The sequence below is a fragment of the Vidua chalybeata genome, chromosome 22 (assembly GCF_026979565.1).
Source record: "Vidua chalybeata isolate OUT-0048 chromosome 22, bVidCha1 merged haplotype, whole genome shotgun sequence".
NCBI lineage: Eukaryota > Metazoa > Chordata > Aves > Passeriformes > Viduidae > Vidua > Vidua chalybeata.
The window spans coordinates 3,332,456-3,355,212 of record NC_071551.1 but is presented as its reverse complement, the minus strand read 5'-3'; the positions used below and the strand labels follow the sequence as shown (position 1 = coordinate 3,355,212).

Here is a 22,757-nt window from a genome sequence, read left to right as displayed (position 1 = left end):
GCTGCCTGGAAGGCACTGCAGGCTGAAATTTGGAGACATAGGCTGCTTTATTTTGTTTTTCTAAATATAAAAACCTTTCGTTTGGATACTGGATTTTTATGTGGGTCTTTGCAGCGGAGGGATGTATGGTTACTTCTAATTCTACTTTTTTTTTTTCCCTCTCTCTTAATTAAAAAAAAAGCTTTCCACTTGAAAAGGAAGGAAGCTGTTTTACCTGCATGTGACAATCCCAGAGGACACCGATCAAGAAACAGGGGAGTGACTTGGTCTTCTGCACTACTTTACTCCTACCCCCATTTTTTTTAGGGGGAGGGAAGGATTTTTCCAGTCCAAGAACCTCTTGCCCCCGAGTTTTGGAAGGGGGCTGAAGAATTGTCACCCATCTGGGGGTGCATGAAGGGCATTGCTTTTCTTTCTGTGTCACCTTGGTTTTGTGGAGGTTTGGAAGAGAACTTTGCCTGGGAGAAGAGGATGGTCTGGAAGCGGCTGGGCGCCCTGCTGCTGTTCCCGGTGCAGATGGTGTATCTGGTGGTGAAAGCTGCCGTGTGCCTGCTGCTGCCGCCCAAGCTGCGAGACCTGTCCCGGGAGAACGTGCTGGTCACCGGCGGGGGCCGAGGCATCGGCCGGCACCTGGCCCGGGAATTCGCCAGGAGAGGAGCCAGGAAGGTGAGCAGGGAGGGGAGGGGGAGCGCCCACCTGCTGCTCTGCCAGGGAGCCCTGCTGCCCCACCTCCAGGTGGGACTGGGGGATCGCTTGGGAAAGGTGAGAGCAGCCCTCATTTTGCAGAACCGAGTCATTGCATCAATTCCATTTCAGAAGTTGCCCACTGCCGTTCCCCATCCCACCCGTGAAAACGCCATCGTGAGGAAGATCCCCCTCGTGAATCCCCCTCTGCTGACAAAGGAGAGGTTTTTGCCTCAGCCCAGGTTTCCTGTGGCAGGGGAAGGAGAGCTGAGCAATTCTATGCCTGGAGCCAGTGCTCACTTCCATTGCTGTTTCCTGGGCTGCTTCCTGGCACTGCTGGGCATGGGGATCATGTACAGTGAGCCCTCATCCATCAGGATCATACCCAGGCGTATCACCCCAGAGGAGAGGGGCAGGTGGCTCTGGGACAGTGGGGAGAAGTGTTCCCTTTCACCCTGGTGGGTTTCCATTCGTGAAATTAATATCTTGTGCTTCCTGATATCCCTTGTATTTCACTTCTGTACAGCCCAGAGCTGTTCAAGGGGGAAATGAATGAGAACCTGGCAAGAAGAGCACAGCTTGAGTGGAAGCTGTGGGATTATTTGCACATTTCCTTTAGGAGAGTGGCTGAGTGTGCCTGGTCTGCACAGCAGTCCAGAAGTGCCAGTGCAGCTGGTGGGTCCATTCTCTTGCTCAGGAACTGGTGATTTACCTTGAAATGTCCTGGTTTTGTAAATACAGGTATGTTCCTATGTGTGAATCAGTCAGGGATACAGAAACACACATCCCTGAAATGAGTCTTAGGATGGAAAGTTTCTTCTCACCTTTTATTGGTAATTAAAGGGAGGACTGGTGAAATTAGACAGCTGCATAAATACTTCTCTGTGTGAGAGGATGATGAGAATAAACAGAGAAGAAAGAAGAAGAAAAACACAGAATGAGAGGCTATTTAAAGAAAAAAATTTGGATTTAGTTCAGGATAGGGTTTTATCACTTCCTTACACATGCATTGCAGTTTTCTCTGTGTGGTACAGAGCTATTCTGGCATGTAACTCTGAGGTGTAAAATATGTCAGCATTGAACTTTGATGTTTGTCTGTGTTTGTGTTTAAACATCATGTTGAGATTTACACATTCTGGGAGTCAGAGCAAACAAGTTGATTGACCTTTGGACCCAAGAAATTTGCTGAAGGTGTGTTTATATTATCTGTTGGAATACCACGCTTCATTATTTATTTATTTAGAGCGGCTGGTTGCTATGCTGAGCGCTGGCATTAAAATGCTACCATTTCTACAGCACATTTAAGAGCTGTTTTGCTGCAGTTGAGCTGGGAGCTGAACAATGGCCCTGAGGAGCCAGGGGACAGGGGCCAAAAGGAGACAGAACTGTTAGAGAGAGAGAGCTGAGACTGAAGTTACTGTAAACAGACACAGCCTGTATTCCATCTGTATGTCCTTCCTACAACATCTCTATGTATTGTACAAGGATAGAATACAGACTACATGAGAATAATTATTGGGAACGTTTGTACTCGTCTCATAGGATGTTCTGAAATGCTCTGTGTTGCTAGTTACTGGTTAGAACTTCGGGGTGTTTTTCCTTTTGGGATGTTTTCATGTGCATCATCAAGGTGTTTAAGTCTTTGCATTGACACAATTTAGTTAGATGTTCTTTACAGTTATATCATGGTGTCCAGTGAGTCATATTTGGCACTCAGCAAGTTCTGATCCCCCTGGTAGTGGCACTGCCTGCCAGCCTGTGGTGAGAACACCAAAGTTGACTTCATCTCCTTGGTAGTTTTAATGCCAATTTTACCTATGTGTGGTAGTTTCCATTCCCTTTGCTATGAGATTTCATTTCTTTCCTGCTTCTGTGCTCAACCCTAGATTTGTGGATTTTGTGCAGTACCATGTACCATGCACAACCTTCTGCTTGGCACTCCTCTTCAATTTTATGCTTTGACTTTGACAATCAAAAATAAATGAAAAAGCCTTGGAGTGTCTAGCAAGTCATCTTTTCATAAGGCTTGTGAAAGCTGACTGTTTTTCTCTTTTTACACTGTTAACTGGCTTACAGTAATATGCAAAGCTTGAATTATTGATCATCATTAATAACTTAGAACAGATTCTGATTATCAGATGGCGTAGTCACCATATTCCAAGTGTAGAAAAAGACTTCCAGCAAAGGCATGGAATTCTGGGGCCAAGCCCAGCCTGCCATGGAGGTGGTTGGCAGCAGTGCCACGGGCTCAGGTTCTGGTGGAGGGCGTGCAGCGTGTCCTGACCAAGTGCTCCCAGCGCCTGCGCACACAGACATAGTGGCGGGGTTTTGGAGGTAGGCGGCGATATATAACCATATTTTTGAGATTAGAATCTTCAGAAAGATAAGTTAGTTGGGACTGTGAGGATATGAAAGTTCTCTGGTAATTAGACTGGATGGGATTTCATCTAACGCTCCGTTTCAGAGGCTGGTTTTGTTGCTCACAAGTGAGATGTATCGGAGCCGTTTTCAAGCAAGGTGGCAAATGTTGTATTTCACAAGATTATGAATTGTCACATCTGCAACTCCTCTACTGTAAAATTTGATCTTGCATTTAAAGCTATGAAGATGACAAGAAATAAATCCCAAAAGGGTTTATGCAAATGGAAATACAATGTCTTGTGCTTGATTGATGAGCATGGAGACGAAAATTCTCCATCTAATGGAATGGAAGTCTCTTGGGCGTGATCTTGTAAATTCATCCTGATTGCCATTCTTTGCCCCCATTGCTCTGCCATTGTGCCTCTAATGTGACTTAGATAAATGTCTAAGAGACATTTTCCTTCTCAAGTGATGTTTCTTTTCTCAAAGTTGTTCGTTGGCCTCTCTGAAGAAATAGCCAATAAGGGCACAAAGCAGTGCCAGTTCTATTTGCAGTTTCGGAAGTGTATGTTGTTTTTTTCAATTAAAACTGCCAGCAGGTTTTAGGCAATGAGAGACTTTAATCATCAGATCATTCCTGTTCAAGTGTACACTGAGAGGTCAGAGGATCCATACTCCATTTGTAATTTCAAGTAGTTGTCAAGAACTACTTGGTCCTGGGAGGTGCTGTGTATTGAAATGCTTCCTGGAGCACTTCTGGAAAAAGCCAAGAGCATGTGAATGAGCTGTATGCAGGGATGAAGTGGTTACAGATGATCCAGGACATGTTAGTGTTATTATGAGGGATGAACAGCACTGACTTTTCTCCGGAAGTGTTCAAGTGTTGTAATCCAACTTCCCAGAGATGTGTCCAGATTCATAAGTGCCGGCTGAGAAGCTTCATTGCTGTGGCTGAATTGCTGGAGAAATTAACTTTCTGCTTTCAGTCCCTTCTTGGCTGCTTGCAAAATTCAAAATCCTCACTTTTTCTTGCTTTAACTTTGAGAATTTGACTGTACCTTAAAAGTATTTGGTCAGTGAAGCATCACCTCTGCCTCCGTCTCACACACTGGTAGCTCTGTCAAGGCTCATAGCTGTTGCTACTCTGGTGAGCCAAAATGGCAGAGAATGTCTGTGTTAATGAAATGGGAGAAGGAGAGACTTTTATGAGTTTATGATTTAATGCCTATGAAATAAAAATCCACTTCCAAAGCCTAATGGTGTTTTGCAAAGCCTGTACTGTATAATCCAGTTAATACTGGAAAGACTGGCCCCTTTGAACAGTATTTCTTGTGTTGGAGAACAGCCCTCTGCAGATGTGAGCAGTCAGGGGGTGTAGGGGCTGAATGGGTTCATTCACTGCTCAGTAGAGTGGGAAACTGTGCCTGGTTTCCTCAAAGCCATTTGCTTTTCCTACAGAAGTTTCAGTATAGTGCCTTTGCCAGGAAGTTGTCAGTCCTGGTTTTGATAGTCTCTAGTGAAGAAGTTTTGATTCCTACGTCTTTTGTATGTCTTGATCTTTGTTAGGTTTTCTTTTAGAAAACTTTGATCTCTAAAAATTTTCCTTGTCATTTTAATTTACTTTGTTCACAGATTATCTAATTTGAGGTATGATTGAACAGGAAAGGGATGCTTGGTTCTTGGGCATTCTGCATTGTTAAATGTCAACAAAACCTAATACAAGTAACTGAAAAAGATGTTAATAAAAGGGCTGAAACAGATTCCCCAGCTCTAGTATGTAATTTAGTATTCTTGTTTATCTGACAGTTACTTTGGAAGAGTTTCAAGGGCCTTTCCAGAAAAACCCAACAGTCCTGAAATCTCAATTGTTCTTTCCATCGATATTTTCACAGCATTTTTCAAAGTCAGAACTCAGTGTGTACATTTTGGAAGATTTCTTGTTTGGTTGTGCTGTCCTCTTTCAGCTCAGTGACAGTTGGGCTGGGAAGTTGAGGGAGGAAGTAGCACCAAGGAAGGGATGGATGAGAACTGTGCAAGCCCACACTGCTGCTGGAACCTGGAGTTTCTCTCAGTATTTCACTTTCTCCAACAGAACTGAAAACCTCAGAGGAATTACAAGTGCTTGAAAGCCTTGTATAATTGGAGGGGTTTAGCTGAGTGAGATTTGAGGCTATTTTGTGTTTAGGCTGAGAGTACTGGAGAGAGGTTATGTAAAGAAAATGCTATCAGGTCTTAGAATTTAGTATTCCCAGTAATGGAAAATTTGGCAAGTTTTGAGATGAGTTTATCAATGGCATGCTCCTCCCACACAAATTGCATCTGTAGGTGTATGACTAGTTCACTTTGGTCTTTATGAATTACATTAACATATTAGTTCACAGATTTCACAGAATACTCTGAGTTGGAAGAGACCTCACAAGGATTATCAAGTCCAACTCTTAAGTGAATGGCCCATATATTATTGTCCTGATTTGTATGAATTAGTATATTCCTTCTAAAAGCTTCTTTATAACACATACCAGTGCTGTATGATCACCTGCACTGTGACTAGAGAGGGATATTAAATCAAAACCAATCTCCTGAAGTGAGGGCAAAAGACAGCCACTGCTGCTGTTTCAGAGCTGTGACTTTTTTTGAGGTGCAGGACAAAAGCTATGAGTGTCTCCCATGGATTCAGTAAGAGTTCTCATTCCAAAATGTCTTAAAATATCGGTCACTCTCAAACATTCATCTCTGGTCGCACTTTCAGAGCCTGTAGAAGAGTCTTGCTAAACTGCATTGGAGAGTATCTCTTGCCTGGCATCAAATTCCTGGTGCCCTGGAATGGGAATATGCCTGAGACTTCTTTATCCAGATGTGTTCCAAACCTGGAACCCTTTCTTTTGTAATGTACAAAGTGCAGAATTCCTGACCGTGTGCTGGGGAGTGGAGAAGGGATGGGAAGGGATGAGATCCCTGCAGGAACCCTAGGAAGCCCTTCTGCTTCTGTCAGCTTTAAAATCCCATGTGCTGGGCCAGTTGTCAAGGAGACACTTCTGTTCTGCAAGTAACAACTGATTTCTGACACATTCATTCCTTCTCAGCTCAGAACATGACGAGACCTGATCTGGCCACCCCAGAGAATATTAGCCCTGATAGAAGGAAAAGAGCTGGTTTAAAATGGCATGCTCTCAGACCTGAGAGGACCTGATTTTCCTCAGAATCTGACTAATCACCATGTACTTGTTTTTAACAGGCATCATGAGTTAACATAATGAAATCAGCCTTTAAAATTTGGTTCATAAAAGAAATGGACACAGTTCTGATGTACTTTACCCAGTGCAATATGCCAGTGTGGTGCACTACATTTAAGGTGGCCTGGAATGAAAAGACTCAGTGTAAAATTTATATATATATATTTTTTTTTCTGATTTCAGTGCTAAGAAACTGTTGCCAGGTGAGCATCTGTCCCCATTCTGAATGCTTTTCCTGCCCTGTGGTGGTACCACAGTGACATACAGCCCATGTGTCTAATGGACTTCTGTGCAGTCTTTCTGAAATGCAAAAAAGTGACCATTTGGAAAAGGCAATCTGACATTGTGTGAAAAGGATAATGTAATCTAAAAGGAAAGTGCACATTTTCTATGCTGTAGATATTTCAGTGTAATGAGAATACTTACCTGTAGTGCAAATATGAGGTTGTAAGTCATTAATCTCTGCTGTTGTGTGTGGTTGGAAAGAAAACCACCATAGGAATGCAGCAGCTTCAGGGATATGTTAAATGATGGTTACTTTAATCTTCCTTAAATTTAAGCACTTAATCTTAACAGTGAACTAGTAGAGCGTGTCACAACTTATCAGCAACCAGAAGTACATAAGAGCTGGGGAGCGAATGTTTTTCCATTTCATGCGAACTAATACATTAATTTGAAATTTTTGGTAAACTGTGAGAGCACAGATCTGACTGGGTGGCTTTATGGTCTCCAGAAAGGCTTCATTTCTCCAAAGATTACATCCTGACAGCAGCTTTATTTAATGGCTTCCTGTTGGCAGCTCCCTACTCTGTTGATTGGATTTAAGGATGGGCAGAAGAGCCCTTGTTTGGAGTCCCAGGCTGCGATGGCATGAAGCCTGTGCTGGGTGCTGGTGCCAAGGCCAGCAGTTGGAATAACATGCTGAATAAGTGTCTCTGCCTGGCAGGCACCACCAGAATTTATCAGCTCTCAGGTCTTTGGTGTCTGTGAAGCAGCTTGGACTGGAGCTGTTTTAACTTATAATTTGGAACATACCTGTCTTTTGTTGCTGGATATGTTGTAAGGAGAATAAATAACGTTGCAGAGTTACAGTCTTGTCATCTCCCATCAAGATACAGTGATGTCATGAGAAAATATTGTCCCAATTGAGGCCGTGCTGTGTTGGCACACCAAGATCCAGCACTTTTTAACATGCTGAAGGTCTGGCACCAAGGCAGTTAAATGAGGCTTCCCACTAAATACAAGGACTGTGCCAATGCTGTAAAAAAATCTTAAAGTTTTAAAGATGAGGTTCTATATTAATGTCATTGCAGTGCCTCAAAAACTGACTTCACACCAAAGACTGTTTAGCATAAAGATGCTAAATGTGCTCTATAAGAACAACAGCAAAAGATGATGCTGACCTCAGGGCTGGCAGGGATAAAATAAATAAATGTGACAGTGGAGATAAAAACCAAAAGGCGACAATGAGTGCCAACACAGAGCTCTCTGCTGATGAAAGCCAGAGACTGCAGCACCACTTGTTGAGCCAGTTTAAAGTTTTGGAAGAGGCATCACAGCAATGGAAGTTTTAAGGTGAAGTTTGAAAAGTAGCAGTAAAGAGTTTTGAAGGATGTTTAGAGAGGTGCAGGAAGTTTGGTAGAAAACAGGTTGTTTTTAAAAATTAATGCTGGGAGGTAAAGGCTGCAGTGGACCTAATGCTAAATGAAAGGTGAAGGGAGTATGGGTAAAGTGAAAGTGAATACCTTGAAAGTGAAAACAGAGGCTCAGATCTGGCAAGCTGGAGGAGGAGGCAGTGAAATTCAAAATGAGCTGACCTGGTCAAAGCAGTAGATGAGGTGCTTGATCTTGAGCAGGGAGTTGGACCAGAGGACATCCAGAAGTCCAGAGCCTCTGCCACAGTCTGATTCCGGGATTCTCAGTCTCATTTGTATCACAGGAAGGAAAAAGGTGGATTTTCTGAATTTCAGGGCTGACAGGAAGGTTTTGGGCCATGATGTTTCACGCCACTTATCTGAAGTGATTCATCCCTATTTTATTTGCGTAGTTTCATCACCTACAGTGACTTGTAAAAGTGCTGCTGAGCATTTATGTTGCATTTATGTCATGGCTCTGGCACAGGCTAGAAAAATTTCAGACTTGTAGAACTGTTTCCATCTGAAGCACTGTAGGTCGTTTTTACTGCATTATAGGTAGTTTTTACTGCATTATAAAAGAATCAAACATGCTGTTGAGCTAATGTCTGATTTAATTAGCAAGGCACAGCAATTTGCTTTAAGAGTGACCATAATCCATGCATACAGTCTTAAGCATTTGACTAAAACATTTTAAAGGAATGAAAGATTTTATTGTACTTAAGGCTGCTGTGGAAATCTGCTTTAGTAGAGTGATACTATGCAGTGGATTGTAAAATTACAAAGGAGGAACTTAGAAAACTAAATACACTCTGAATTCCATTTCTCAAAGAGATCAGCAACATTCAAAAATCAGCATATCAAGAACTATCTGGTTTTACATCAAACTGCCAGAGCAAATACTGGGAACTTGGCCTGAGAATAACCTGAGAGGAATGAAAGTATAAAGGCAATTTAAAAAAATGAAAAAAAAAAAAAAAAACTCGAAAAATTAGGACAAATAGATGATAATGATGAAGTTCACAGAAGCAACCAGTTAATTAATTCTATAAGAATGATGGGGAGAAGAAAAAAAGTAACAGTTCTCTTGATTGCCTTCTCATAAAATTGGACAAGGGTCTAGAAATTTGGTATCTTTCCCTCTGAGCAGTGTGAAAATGTCAACTAATGATTATTGAGTGTTTAAGTATTGAGTATAAGTTTGAGTATTTGTTTTAAAATGCAGTAACAAATGCTAGTTAGTGTTAAGTGTTCCCTTTCACTTCGATTTCTGTCCCAAATTGAAGGCACAAATCGAACACAATTGCTGCTTCAAGGTTTTCTGCAGGAAAGGAAGACTGAAAAGAAAAACTCTTCAAGACAGAGAACAACAGCCTCAGAGCTGACCACTGAGAGAGAATAAGCCCTGGCGTTTTTAAACCCGTTCTTTCCAGGAATATAAAGCAGAAATTATTAGAGATTCTTTTTAGCTGGGCCCAGACTCTGTTCTTCAAAGCATCCTGTCAGCATCCTGAAGAGTTGAACAAGTCAGACCCAGGCACTGCCAGATCCATTGGCTGATAACACTGACGCCAGGAGAAAAGGGTCAAATACATGTTGTTTGACCTTTATCCCAGTGGGGATTAAATTGATTCTAATTAATAGACTTGGGAATAGATGGGTACCTTGGCAGAGTTTGTAATTAATTTAAATTGTTCATCCCATTAGTTTAGCCATAAACTATGCCTAATTACAGTGGGATTTTGTGAACAGCCACCCTTATGTTGCCACCTTCTTAATTACAATTTACTGACTGCAGTGCTGCAGAGCTTATTTGTTTTGGTTAACATAGGGATTTCTGTTGTCTTACACTGCCTGAGCAAATGTGTCAGTGCTCCATTTATGGCAATAAAATCATGTTTGAAAGCAGCTCTGCTGACTCACTTGTGCTTTAGGTGTGTGTCTGTGAGGTAAACGTGGCTCTCAGTGTGTAACCAGTGACAGTTGTACCTCTGAGTACACTTAACCAACATAAAATCATACATATTTTGAGGTGGTATAAAAATGATGTCTGGAAAGACTATGTCTGTGATTATCCTCTAGTATGACACAGTTTTAGCTACTTTAGATTAGAAAGAGTCTGTATAAAGGTGGGGTAGCAGTTGGTGTGACTTGGCTAATAATATATTTCTTCCCTTATCTCAGTGAAAGAGCCAAGAAAAATAGGTGCAAATAGAGTTTTCACTCAGTCATCTTCCCTTCTCTTGAGCAGCACAGGTGTGTCCATGGGTACCTTTGTCATTTTGGTAGCTCCTCTTTCCCAGTAAGTCCTGGACCAGAATCCTGCTGTCTGAACTTCTGTGAGTGCTGGCCTGTATCACAAAGTCATACTTCAGGCACTGAAGATCTTATTTCAGTGTTTCTTAGAATCTTCACTAAGGAGCCAATGTCTCCTTTATGGCCAGGCCTACATTTAGAAGGCAGAAGTCACCACTCAAAAAACCATCATCTTTTATTTGCTTATAATTGTTCTATTTGTCCTTTGAATCACCAGGTACACCTAAGATTTTCTTTGTGTCTGAAGAGCTGACAAACTTGAACCATTTTACCTGAAAGCAGAAATTCTTACACAATCTTTTTACTGGACCTCAAGAAAAATCTCAAATATACCAAGCCTAAATTATGGGAGTGAAGAGTGTTGCTGTAAAGACACTGAGCAGTTTGTCTTTCCATGCTCTTCACCAGAATGGATCAGCAATAACAGTGGGCAGTCAGATATTTTCTACATGAACATTAAATTAGTGTTTGTCTTCGATCTGTCATTTCAGTCTCCTTGCTGGCAGTAAACACAGACTGCTTGTCTCTGATCAGCACTTCCCTGGGCGAAGCTTGGTGGAGAGGGAATGGAAAATCCTGACATCCCCTTTCAGCAGCTTGGTTTGATGTTGACTACAACCTCAAATTCCCTGTACCCAACTCCTAAAAACTTCCCAGTGAGGACAAACTCAGCCTTAAGGAGACGAGCTCATGCTTCCAAGTGGGATATTAAAGGCATCCAGCTGGTACAAGTGCTTCTTTCCCAAATGGTAACAGTTCAGGGCTGGCTCTGGCCACAGTGAGCTGTCAGGAATTATGTCAGAATATTTCCAAGGCCCTTGGGAAATGCAGGAGTCCTGCCTCGCTGAACTGAGCCGTTTGATTTTGGGTTTGGGATGTGCTGGTTGTGCAATGCTGTAGCTTTCTGCTGCTTGTTACTGGACTGTAATCCAGGCCCCTTAGAGACCACTGTCCGTGCTGTGTTTATATTTGATGTGCTTATGGAACTGGGTTTGTCTCTTCAAAAGCAAAGTCTTTAGCCATCAAAAGGGTTCCAGGGTTTACTTCCCTGGATGATGATGTGCAACTGTGGCAGATTGTTCTGTGACACCTTTTCTGATGAAAGGGGCGTGTATGCACACATGTGTGGGAAAGGGATCTGGCACTTTGTGTGTCCTTCAGAGCCAGAGTTCAGCAGTGGGTCAGCCAGCTCCTCCTGACATCACTGCACTTGTTTACAGCTCTCACTGAGCTTTCCTGATGCCTTTGACCACTGACACTGTCCCATCTTAGTCCAGCATTTGTGCAAAACCAGAAATTTAGAAGAGCATCTTACATTTATAAAGGGATTTTAGTTTCTCTTCCTCAAAGAGAAAGAGACAATAAGAGATAGAAAATTCTTAATCACTGAAAATAAATTATGTTTATAAAATAAATTATATAAAATTATAAACTGCACATTTTCAGGTTGTTGAAATTGTAAATGCACTAAATAATCAGAATGCTGGTTACAGACTGAAGAAAGATCCATCTCAGAGGGAGTTGATATATTTGGGATGAAGTTAGAATGGTTTGTTTAGCCACTGGAATCAGTAAAAACAATTAAAGCACTTTTGGTCTGCATTTGAGTCTCACATTTAGGCCAAGTAACATTATTTGTTTCTGAACCCAGGTTTCTAAGTGCAATTCCAGCACTGACAATCCATCACTGCTGCACGTGGGGATTGCTGTCCTTCAGGTCATTACTTCGGTTGGGTTTGTCACTTACATTTCAGTGGAAGCAAAAAGTGAATGTGAGTCAACCAAAAATAGGCCTGTTTTTTCAGGGCTACATTTCACACACTTTCTTGGAGCAGTTTCCAGATCCCCAATGCTCTGAAGCTGCTGGCAGGGAGGGAACCCTTCAGGCAAAGAGCTCTGCTTGTGACTACCTTTGAACACGCTGAGAATTATTGTGCCTCAGTATTCTATTTCTGCCCCTCAGCTAAATCTCAGTTACTGACCAGGTTACTTTATATAGTTTATTTTATTGGAAAGTCAGGTTTGTCTCGTTCTGTGATAACTTAATTGATGTTATGTTCACATGGAAGTGAATTAACTTCATTTTGCATTGCAGTGGCCTGAAAAGCATGCAGTGACATCCAAAAGATGGTAACTTCCAGCAGCTGTAAGTTAGGAGTATGCTAAAGCTGGATTTGTGACTGCCTGACCAGCACCTCGTGTTTAAATAACTACCATTGTGCCAGAATCTGAATTTGAATTGCTCTGATCATTTCTGGGTAAAAGCAATGAACATGTATATAACTTTGGTTTTTACATTTAGATATCATTTTATTTAACCAGAGCTGTGCTGTTTTTCACATTTTTTGAAAGCAAGGTAGCTACTTCATCTCAACAGTGTATTGAAAAAAATTGTATAATCAGTGGAAGACCTTTATTAAGCCATGATGTATCCCTGGAGGGGAATTGTGCTCTGGAAGCTTACAGTCCTCTGATTCCCATCCTCCTTCTTTGATTTAATAGACTGAGCGAGTTAAATATGTCCTGAAAACTGCCATTTGTACAACTCATGAATAGATTTTAGAGATTCTGCTCTGTTGCATAGCAACAGCCACCATTAAAAAATAACATTTTGAAAAGCACATGAAAAGATAGGCAACCAGTTAAGCATTTCAATATTGAAGCTTTCTTCTAAGCAGTGTCCTTTATTTCTTCAACGAAAATTCTTATAAGAAAGGCACCTTTTGACAGCTTTTATATGGTTTCAAAATGGTAGCAGTTCAATTTTTCTAGAGGCAGAGAAAGGCTGGTAGGGGAGCTTGTCTGGAGCAGTTGCTGGAGTTCAGTTTATACACAAATTTAAGGCAGGCTATTTTAACTCCAATACTTCTCCAGTAACCTCACGGGAGAAGCTATTTTTTCAGTCAAGAGCTGCATCCTATTATGCACATGGATGATCTGGAGCATATTTTAGCCTTTTCTGGAGGGCAGTTTATAATGACAGCATTGGGAACATTATTCACCCTTAGGTTTCTATGGCTTTTTTTGTTGCAAACCTTCTCCCAGCTTAACAAATTTAAACCCTTCCCTAGTTTTTCTTTTCAGTGATGTTTTGAATATAGCATCAAATTGATAAATCTATATTTTTTTATTTTTATAGAGCTTGTAGAGATTTTTTTATATATTCCCCAAAATAAGTGAGGTGCTGGTGAAGTGCTCATCGTGATTTAGCTTGGAGCAAAACTGAAGGTGTTCTGAATTACAGCTGACAAGTCTTTAAACTGGTAATGCAGCATAACTAATGCTTTTCTAAGCCATGCAGGGTCTAGCCTAGGTGTCAGTGCTGTCCCTGGGGGGATGCAGTGGCCAGCCCTCTACACTGGAAGTTAAAACCACCCAGCATTTCAAGGTTAGGCTGCTCTGCTCCAGAATTCATCTCAGAAATAGAAAGGGAAACTCTACAGAAGAATCCGCTTCGACTGGCACCCAGTTTGTAGCTCTTTAATTCTTCTTCTGCATACATTTATATTGTCAGGTTTTTCTATTTTGTTAGTTAAGAAGTCGCAGACTTTTCAGTTAATTGTTGGTTGAAGAGGCAATTTGTGTCAGGTGAAATAATACTGTATTGGAGCCACTTTTTAATTCCACATGTCCTTTTCTCCTAACATTACCTTATAATACAACTTTTGGATTTTTTTAGCTTTCCAAGAACAGTTCCTGTTCAGTGTAGACATAACTTTTCATTGTAGTAAATGTCTAACTCTCTAACATGAACATTTAACCTGCCACAGGTTCTTTACCCAGAGAGTTATATGCAGTAAGTAAAAATAATAATGCGGCATTTTGGAAGAAAAATGTGCACACAACTAAACTTCAGTGATGCTGAAATGTCCTGTCAGACCATCACAGTAATTTCTTTTTCCCCTTTGAAATGTTATTTGCTGACTTTCTATGCCTTCACGTTGTCTGCTGTGCTTGCAGGACAAAAGGGCTTTCTGCACCTGCATATTCACCCTCCCCACAATTTCCTGAGATCTCTGTGGACGTTTTTATAGGAATCTGGATTATAGGGACGCCGTGCCAAGCAAACGGAGGCGGCAGCAGCACACTAGTTATTTTTTGCAGGGTGGAGTATTATATTTCTATTGGTGGATGTCTCCAAAGCCTTACCTCAAACACAGAACTTTTCTAAGCCCTCTTCCCCACCCCCAGATTCGCCACTTCTCCCTGCGGGATATTTCTTGGCGTGCTTGGGATCCCTGCAGCAGCGCCGGTTCTCACCCGTGGCCTGGCAGGACACCCTGACAGATCTGCCCGTCCTTGCCCCAGGGACCTTCCAGGGTGACAGCTTGTGGCCACTTGGTGCATTTTGCTGGAACGTGCACTCGGTTTGACCCTGCCCCCGCGTTAATGGAATTGTAAAGGCTGACTCCTGCCTGACCTCTCCTTGCAAACAACCCTCACCCTTGCCCTTCCTCCAGCTCCGAGCAGAGCTGGCAGCAGTTGCTCCCAAGGCAGTCTGGAGTCGCGGTTCCTGCTGCAGACGAAAGCAATTGGGAAAAAAACACCGGAGGAAAAAAAAAAAAAAAAAAAAAAAAAAAAGAACCAGCGTGAGGCCACCTGTCCTTACACAGTCCTGACTGTGAGAACAGTGGGCATTTGTTCCCTTCTTTAGGGGGAGCTGGTCTTAAACGCCTGTGTGCACACCGAAAATCGCACGTTTTCTTTCCAAGGAAGGCCTCTGTTGAACAGCAGGCAGGTGTTGATATGCTCCTCTGTGAGTTCTTTTAGGTGCTGTTTGGTTTGTTTAAGAGGGAAAAAAGGGATGACTGGGGTACATCTGGAATTGACTGTTGTTAGGTGAATAATGTTAATCCCATTGAGTGCTAAGTCAACATATAAACTAATAAAAGTTCTGACTCCAGACTAAAAGGATTGGAATTCACTCCTTTAGTCGCTTTCTGAAGTCTCTTTAGCCCTAACTTTTAATCTCATTACTATATGTTACTCCTGGACTTAAACCAGTTTATAATAAAGTCTGTGGTTTGTGTTTACCAGGGTGGCAGGATTAAATTTTAATTCAATTCTTACAGGCTTTACAATTGCTAAATAGTAATCTTGAAAAGCTTGCATGTAAAATAGATACAGAGGCTTACTCTCTTGGTTCTCCACATTAACATGCAACTTTCTCATACCTTCTCCTTTGCAGCTTTGATATTCGCTGTGGGAACTGAGAGGAATTCTCCACCGGCCTGTTTTGTTTGCTTACCTTTACAGAAGTGTCACTAAGGGGCTGGGTTAAGTATTTTGACCTACTTCAGGCATCACAAGGTTCTTTTTTTTTTCCTTTCTAAAGCAAAGATTGGCTTTTCACACTGCAGGGCCACACCTTTCCCTCTTCCAGTAATCAGCCTTTAGCTGCCTCTCCCATGGAGAACTCCTGAAAGAACTTGTCTGCCTTTGCCTGGGGCCAGGAGAGGGGAAGGGGTGGAGGAGAAAACTCTTCTGCCATTGACAGGCAAAAGACGTGAAGCTTTTGAGGCTGTGGGATTTAGATTCCCTTTCTCACGATATGCAAAACTCTGCCAGGATTATGGGACACACTGGAATGCATTTTTTCGGAGGACAGACTGTGAGTTAGTACTACCAGGCGTTGTGAATATAGGGGGATAAGGCTGGCATACTTCAGTGGATTATCTACACTTTGTACTTCCTAAAAGTATGCAGGAACTCTGAGTGTTGGGCGCAGAAAGGCTTTCTGTGTTTGAACAAAGGTCTGTGCAATTACAGATACCAGCTCACACAGAGCAACTTTTGTTCCCCTGGACTAGGAAGGAGGTTGAAAGGGGGAATGAAATGTGTTGACCTACCAACTACTTCCTATCTCTGCTGATCTGGGGCTGGGAGTTGTGGTTGATTTGTGGAGGCAGCAATAATGAGATCAGGCAGGAAGGGCATTTGTGTCTCTCTGCAACACTTCAATATTTCAGTGTCTTCAGATTGTATCAGGGAATTGCTTAGTGAATCATAAAATGGAGAAGCTTTCAGAATGGGAGTTATATCTGCTAATCACAACCCACCTTGTGCTGTAAAAGACCAAGAGTGAGCAGTTCTTTACTCAAATACAACCCAACAGTGGCAATTGTGGTAGGACACCTTTCCAGTACTGCCCCAGCTCACTGGAGGCAGAAATTCTAGCACAGCAGGTTTGCTGAAGATACAGTGCCAAAATAATTGATGATGTAAAAGGGCAGCATTCCTTTGCTGCTGTTCTTTAATTGTGCTCGCAGTAAAATCGGACTGAAAAGTTAACTAGCCTTGTAAATGATGTTAAGTTAGCTGTAACCTTGTGTCCTGCACTAGTAATATCCTTCAGTCTCTAGAGGCATTGATCACATGTTTATATTGTGGTTGATAGCAGCTTCAGTCTAGACCAGTTTATATAAATTAGTGGCTTTATCTGATTTTGTGGTGGTCAGAAGCATAACTCTTCTTGTGTTATGGTGAAAGTCAGGCTTTGGCCCTGCACTCAGGACTGGGGCTTTTGGCACGAAGCCAGTGCAGGTCTCTGTTAGACAGCCTTGCCTTAGTCCAACAGCAGCAGAAGCCTTCCCTCTGACTCCCCTCCGACCTCGGGACAGGCCTCATTAGCAGATTAAATCCAGAGTTAAAGGATCCAGAATTAATCCTCTGGGAGCAGAGGATACAGTGGCTGCTCCTCCAGCTGAAAGGATTTTCCTAAGGTCAGATAAGGAGTTCTGTGACTCCAGATCAACAGATAAGGTTTGTTTTGCAAAAATCCATTAATAAATCCTGGGAAAATCTGCACCAAGTGTGATGTCACAGCCCTTGCCTACTTTGAAGTCCATTAAGGGGAGGAGGGCACGTAGAGTTCCTCTGTCATCATAAATCTCTCCTTCCCTGTGTCCAGTGGCGGGATCCTGCCCTGCTGCCTCTGGCAGCCTGCAGTGTCAGGGATGGCTTTCCCATTCCACCTGCCTCCCTGGCTGCTGCCAGCCCGGGGTCACGCCGAGGTAAGCGTGGGCAGGAAGCCTTGGAGCAGGATTATCCACCTCCCCGGGCACCTGCCCTGCCAATTTTCTGGTCAGTAACTCTGTGAAAGGGGAGCTTGTCTGGTGCAGCAGGAACAGGCAGGCAGGGGAGGATCATGAGAGATGAAGAGGGGGAAGAAATAAGGGCTGGATTCTTTCCAGGATGGAAAACTGTCTGTCCAAGAGTTTATCCAAAATGCAAATTAAATATTCCTCTGTCCACCACTAAGTTACGGTGAATGGGTGGCTGTGCAGCATCCTGACAGGCTGGGAAATCATGAACACAGTGCCTCTCCTTATTGCTTCTCATTTTCCTCTGTCCAGACAGGAACTTCTGTGTCTGTTGGAGTCATTCTCAGCTTCCATTTGGGACATACTTATTGCCAATTTAGACTTGCACTTAGAAAGGAAGGAGGAGACAGACCAGACTCTGAGCCCCATGTCTACATTTGAAAAATTGTGCTTCCTAATAAAATGGACCATTTCCGAAACCACGGGTCTGGACTCCTCATGAATGCAGAGCCCTCGAATCCCAGCTGGGGCAGGGTGAAGTGAAGTGATGCCTTTCTTGATGTTTACTGAGCAGAGAATAATATTCCTTTATCCCAAGGGTTGCATCCCCAGGGAAGTGAAGAGCCAAGTGTTTGGGTAACTCAGCAGGGAGCTCACGGGGCAGCAGCAAACAGCCCCAGGCCCACAGTGGCTCATCAGGTCAACAGGGAGCAGCAGGGTTTGTTCAGGAGCACTGGATGATCATCACTAATGGCACATTTTGCAGAAGAGGGTAAATGCAGGAGGGCAGAGAACTGAGGAGTTTGTAGCAAATCTCAGGAGGCAGTAGGAGAGTGAGGACCTAGGAAACATCAGAAACATCAGAAAGCTGCTGTATTGCCTATGCAGAAAGACTATAAACCAAGCCCTTCCTAAAGATGTTCAGCAGCAACAGAAGCCTCAACTGTGAGACAAATGCAGCAACTCCAGACTTGTCTCGCTGTAAGATCTCATGTCCTGGGAGGCTGGGGGGAAGCCTGTGCCAATTCAGTCTGGCCAGATGTAAGAGAGGAATTGAAAGTCTCATATGATCTCATAGGAGCAGTCAAGCTTGAATTTGGACCAAAAGCACATTGTATTGAGTTCTGAGTTTTATCCATCTGTAAAAAGTAGCAGAAATGATGGCAGGAGCCCTCACTTCCCACTGGGTCATCAGGGACCTCTCACAAAAGAATGGTCTTTTATTTACTGCCTTTCTCTTACACAGGCTGAAGCCTTCACCTGAGTGTGGACAGTATCAAAGACACGAAAGCTTCTCATGGAAAGAAGTCAGTGTTGAAATTAATGTTGTCAGCAGGATAAGCAGCAAATTCTGCCTTCCCCAGATGGCCCAGATTTTAACGGGGTCACCTTGCAAGACTTGCCTATAGGATATTAAAGGTCTCAATTAAACTGTTGGGGCATAAAAAAATAGTATATCCAAGAGCTGCATCACAGACAGATGTTCCTTTGACAGGTCATCCTTTGCTTAACTGTTCCTGCATGTATATTTCCTGACATTCAATGCATCAGTGGTAGCTCCTGGGAATAGGAGGCCGTATGGATGTTTGAAACAGACTGAAGTGAAGAGTGAGGGATCTACTTTTTATTTAGCAATAGCAGTGTGAAGTGCTGGAGTATTAGATGTGTGAGCACAGTTTCCTGCCTTACACTCTCCTTGTCTGACACCTTATTTCTCTTTCTCTCCTCTTCCTGTCCTACCTTCCATCACTCTTCAACAAGTCACTTCATTTTTTAGTGTGTACATTGACTAATCCAGCCCTGCAAAGAGGGTGAAGTTCACCCGGATGCAAAACTCTGTGGGCATCAAACTCGATGTTTGCAGTTGACATTTTGTGGTGTTTTTTTCCTCCCCTTTCCACAGAGGTTTTCCCTCCCCCTTTCCATGTGGGTTGTGAAAGGGAGAGCAAGTGTGCATGTGATCGCAGCTGAGCAGTATTTTGTAAATACTTCCTGAGAGCTTGTGAAATTTCTCACATGTTCTTGATTTCCCTTCAAGTCTGCAGTGTGCACATGAAAAATATTCCTCGGTCTAGCCCTGGGATCAGAAGTGAGTAAATAGCCATCAGTTTTACAAGCTTTGAGGAGATGCCAAGCCCTGATGGCCAAGGGTGATACGCTGAGACTTTAGAAGCCAGGCCAGTGCACAAGCTGCAGTTTCAGCCATATGCTTTCTTATAGTTTTTAAGTGTGATCACAGCTTTTTCCTTGAAAATTACTTCCCCTGAGATAAGATTTCCCATGAAATGGCTCTGGCATATTTATACACGCTCTGAAGTTTCTGGTTAACCAGATTTGCTAGTGCTCTGGAGAATTTGAGGATATAAATCTTATCAGTCTGGGTGTGTTTGTGTTCACAGATGTGCCAAGGACATGGAAATGGGATTAATTGTAAATGTAACTTGTTTAGGAAGTGGTTGAGGATTTGGGTACTTCTGCATTTTAGCCTTGCTCGGGCACACTAAAGAGCTCTTTGACCCTGCCAGAGATTAGTTTTAGTACCAGTTATGAGATAAGCTTAGCTAGTCCTTAAAAATAAGCATGTTAAAGCTCCCTGCCAGAGATTTGTTGTGGGGTAAGAATACTGCACACATAATTTTTTTATGTTTATATTGCTGTTATTAAGTTAATTGCCGGGATTGAGCTATAAGCCGTCATGCAATTCAGACCTTTTTCTTTCTGTTCTTTCAGCTTTCAGCAAACTCAAAGATTCTTTAATCTTTGAAGTGTAAGTGTGCTTATTTTTAACCATTAAAAAATCAATATACTGGTCAGATTCATAGAGACTCAGTACACAGTAATGTGAGATGGAACTATAATCTTGGATCACACGTGCTTGGAAATAGCACCATAATTTTGCATTTTCAGTGTAGCAACCATTTCTTCTCTCTCTTTTGGATCTTGCTCTTAGAGTCACAGAACAGTCAGCTGATTGCAGTAACACGCTCCATTCAGTAATTTATTTTTTGCAGAACAGTGACTCACTATTTATAACATGATAAATGCTCAGAATAATTAGTTGAAGAGCAAAAACCATAGATCAATTCATTCATAGATGTCTTAAGTAACAGAGATGAAATTATATTCCTTCCAGTAGCCTTAAAAAATAGCAAATAAGGTTGTGTACTCAGAAAAAATTAATCTGTTTAGCTGCAGATTAATATTTTGAAGGACAATGGTGGAAGCCCCATCTCAAACTTGATGTTTTTGCCTCACTAGAAAGAATTGTACTGGACAAAGCCCCATGATGAAAGTTAATGAACCTCTGGTGACTTTTCAAGTTATTTCTATTTCTGACCTCACTGATGGTCTAGAAATGCAGATAGGGTTGGCTGCTTATGTCTCATTGTAAATCAGATCCATGCTCCATTATTTGAATGTTTGTTCTATAAATATTCCGAATTTTCTTTGTACGAGAAGCAATTTTTAATTTTTATTGTGTTAAAAGGCAGTGGCAAGTGAAATCCTGCATACAGGAGCTGCAAAATAAATTCATGCTTGAAATTTCTCACTTTAGAAGTCTGTTGTAGGATGAACTCTTGTTTGAAATGCACCTGAGACACCAGCCTGCAATCAGCATGGCAAGTGATTACTAGGCTGAAAAAATACATTTTATTGCAGAGCAGATTTTATCTCCACACGTAAAACAAGAAGTAGAGAACACACCAGATATTCAGGAAGGTCTGTGGTTTTAGGGTAAATTTGTCATTCTGTAAGTGTGTATAGCAAAAACAGGGAGAGATTTGAAATGACATGATGCAGAAAAATTTCCAAACGTTCCCTATACTGGTCACATCAGGTTTAAGGTCTGAGTTTTTGTTTTAGCTTGTGTTGCTTGTAAAGAATCTGTAAACAGAGGATCAGCAGTGGAACACAGGTCCCACTTGATACTCCCCATGTAACAGAAAGTCATTGCTTTTCTTAAATGAAGCAAAACAACAGCCCTGGCAGTGAAAACACATCAAAGATTTCCATCCAACTGCTGAAGTCAGAAGCATGTTTTAATTATTTTAGATATGAAACAGAAGCAGTTGGACTCTAACAAAAGTTTCTTGCTGCAGATCATCCTGTGGGGTCGGACTGAGAAATGCCTGAAGGAGACCATGGAGGAGATCAGGATGATGGGGACAGAGTGCCACTACTTCATCTGTGACGTGGGGAATCGTGAGGAAGTCTATCGGCAAGCCAAGGCCGTGCGGGAAAAGGTCTGGGACAGCACTGCTTGTGAGGGGGCTGAAGGGGCTGGGGGCCTCACTCTGGAGAAAAGGAGACTCAGGAGGGCCCTTGTGGCTCTGCACAACTCCCTGACAGGAGGGGACAGCCAGGGGGGTCTGGCTCTGCTCCCAGAGAACAGGGACAGGAGGAGAGGGAATGGCTTCAAGTTGCACCAAGGGAGGTTTTAGATTGGATGTCAGTGAAAACATTTTCATGAGCCCATCAGAACGGGCTGCCCAGGGCAGTAGTGGAGGCACCATCCCTGGAAGTGTTCAAAAACCATGTGGGTGTGGCAGCTGGGGACATGGGTTAGTGCTGAACACAGTGGTGGAGCTGCGTTGATGGTTGGACTCGATGATCTCCAAGGTCTTTTCCAACCTTAACAATTCTGTGATTCTGTGATTCAGTATTTGATGAGAAAAAAAAAAAATATTGGGAAAAAGAAGTGTGACCATGCAGATAAGATTGTACAAAGTCCAGCTACCTATATGAGGTGATCCAAAGGATTGCAAGGCCCGTAGGCAAGAATGTCAAAACCAATGAAAACAACGATGCATTTGGGCAATAATGGCTGTTCAGCTCTGATGCAAATGGCTGGTTTGTGAGGAGAAATACCATTTGTCACAAGGTTTTTTTTTGCAGGTGGGTGACATCACCATCCTGGTGAACAATGCTGCTGTGGTTCATGGGAAGAGCCTGATGGACAGCGACGACGATGCACTGCTCAAATCCCAGCACATAAACACCCTGGGACAGTTCTGGGTGAGAGCAGCTCTTGTGTCCCGTGTAGTCAGAGTGGGGAAGGAGAGTGGCAGATTACAGACAGTAGGTCTTGCTAAGGGATGCTTGGTAAAACCAGTCTGTCTTGAAAACGAGAGAAAAAACAATGTGAGGGGCAAAGGCCGGAGGAAAGAGGTCAAAAATAAACATAATTTTTTCAGTAGTACTCCGTATTTGCTGCTCTTTATTCCCATTCTGCGATTTCCAGTAAAACATTTGATGTCTTTGTCAAAGTCTGAGCTCACAGAGGAGTTTCCTGTATGGCAATGTGAAGGGAACATCAGAGGAGTGTGGGACTACAGGGAAGGGAGCTGTGAAACTCAGTCCATTTTGAATCAGACAATAGAAATGAAAAAGAGCTTCTTGTGGGTTTCATTACTTAGTTGAACACTTTATCCCATAAAAGTTCTAAAGCATAGAGGGCCACTCTGTGCATGGTCTTTATCTGAGGA

The 22,757-nt window shown here is 42.5% G+C and overlaps 1 protein-coding gene across 12 annotated transcripts in view; it reads left to right on the top strand.

Annotated features, from left to right (window-relative positions):
• DHRS3 (dehydrogenase/reductase 3) overlaps positions 1-22,757 on the top strand; it is a 75,526-nt gene that overhangs the window by 47,669 nt on the left and 5,100 nt on the right. For 10 of the 12 annotated variants that reach the window (XM_053963088.1, XM_053963081.1, XM_053963085.1 and 7 more), the window contains 3 exons: positions 182-666; positions 21,372-21,515; positions 22,168-22,287. In XM_053963088.1, coding sequence (XP_053819063.1) covers positions 394-666; positions 21,372-21,515; positions 22,168-22,287 — 537 coding nt within the window. In that variant the 5' untranslated portion in view covers positions 182-393. Of the gene's footprint in view, positions 1-181; positions 667-1,312; positions 1,426-21,371; positions 21,516-22,167; positions 22,288-22,757 lie in introns of those variants that run through there. The other 2 variants (XM_053963093.1, XM_053963092.1) reach the window with 2 other exon arrangements.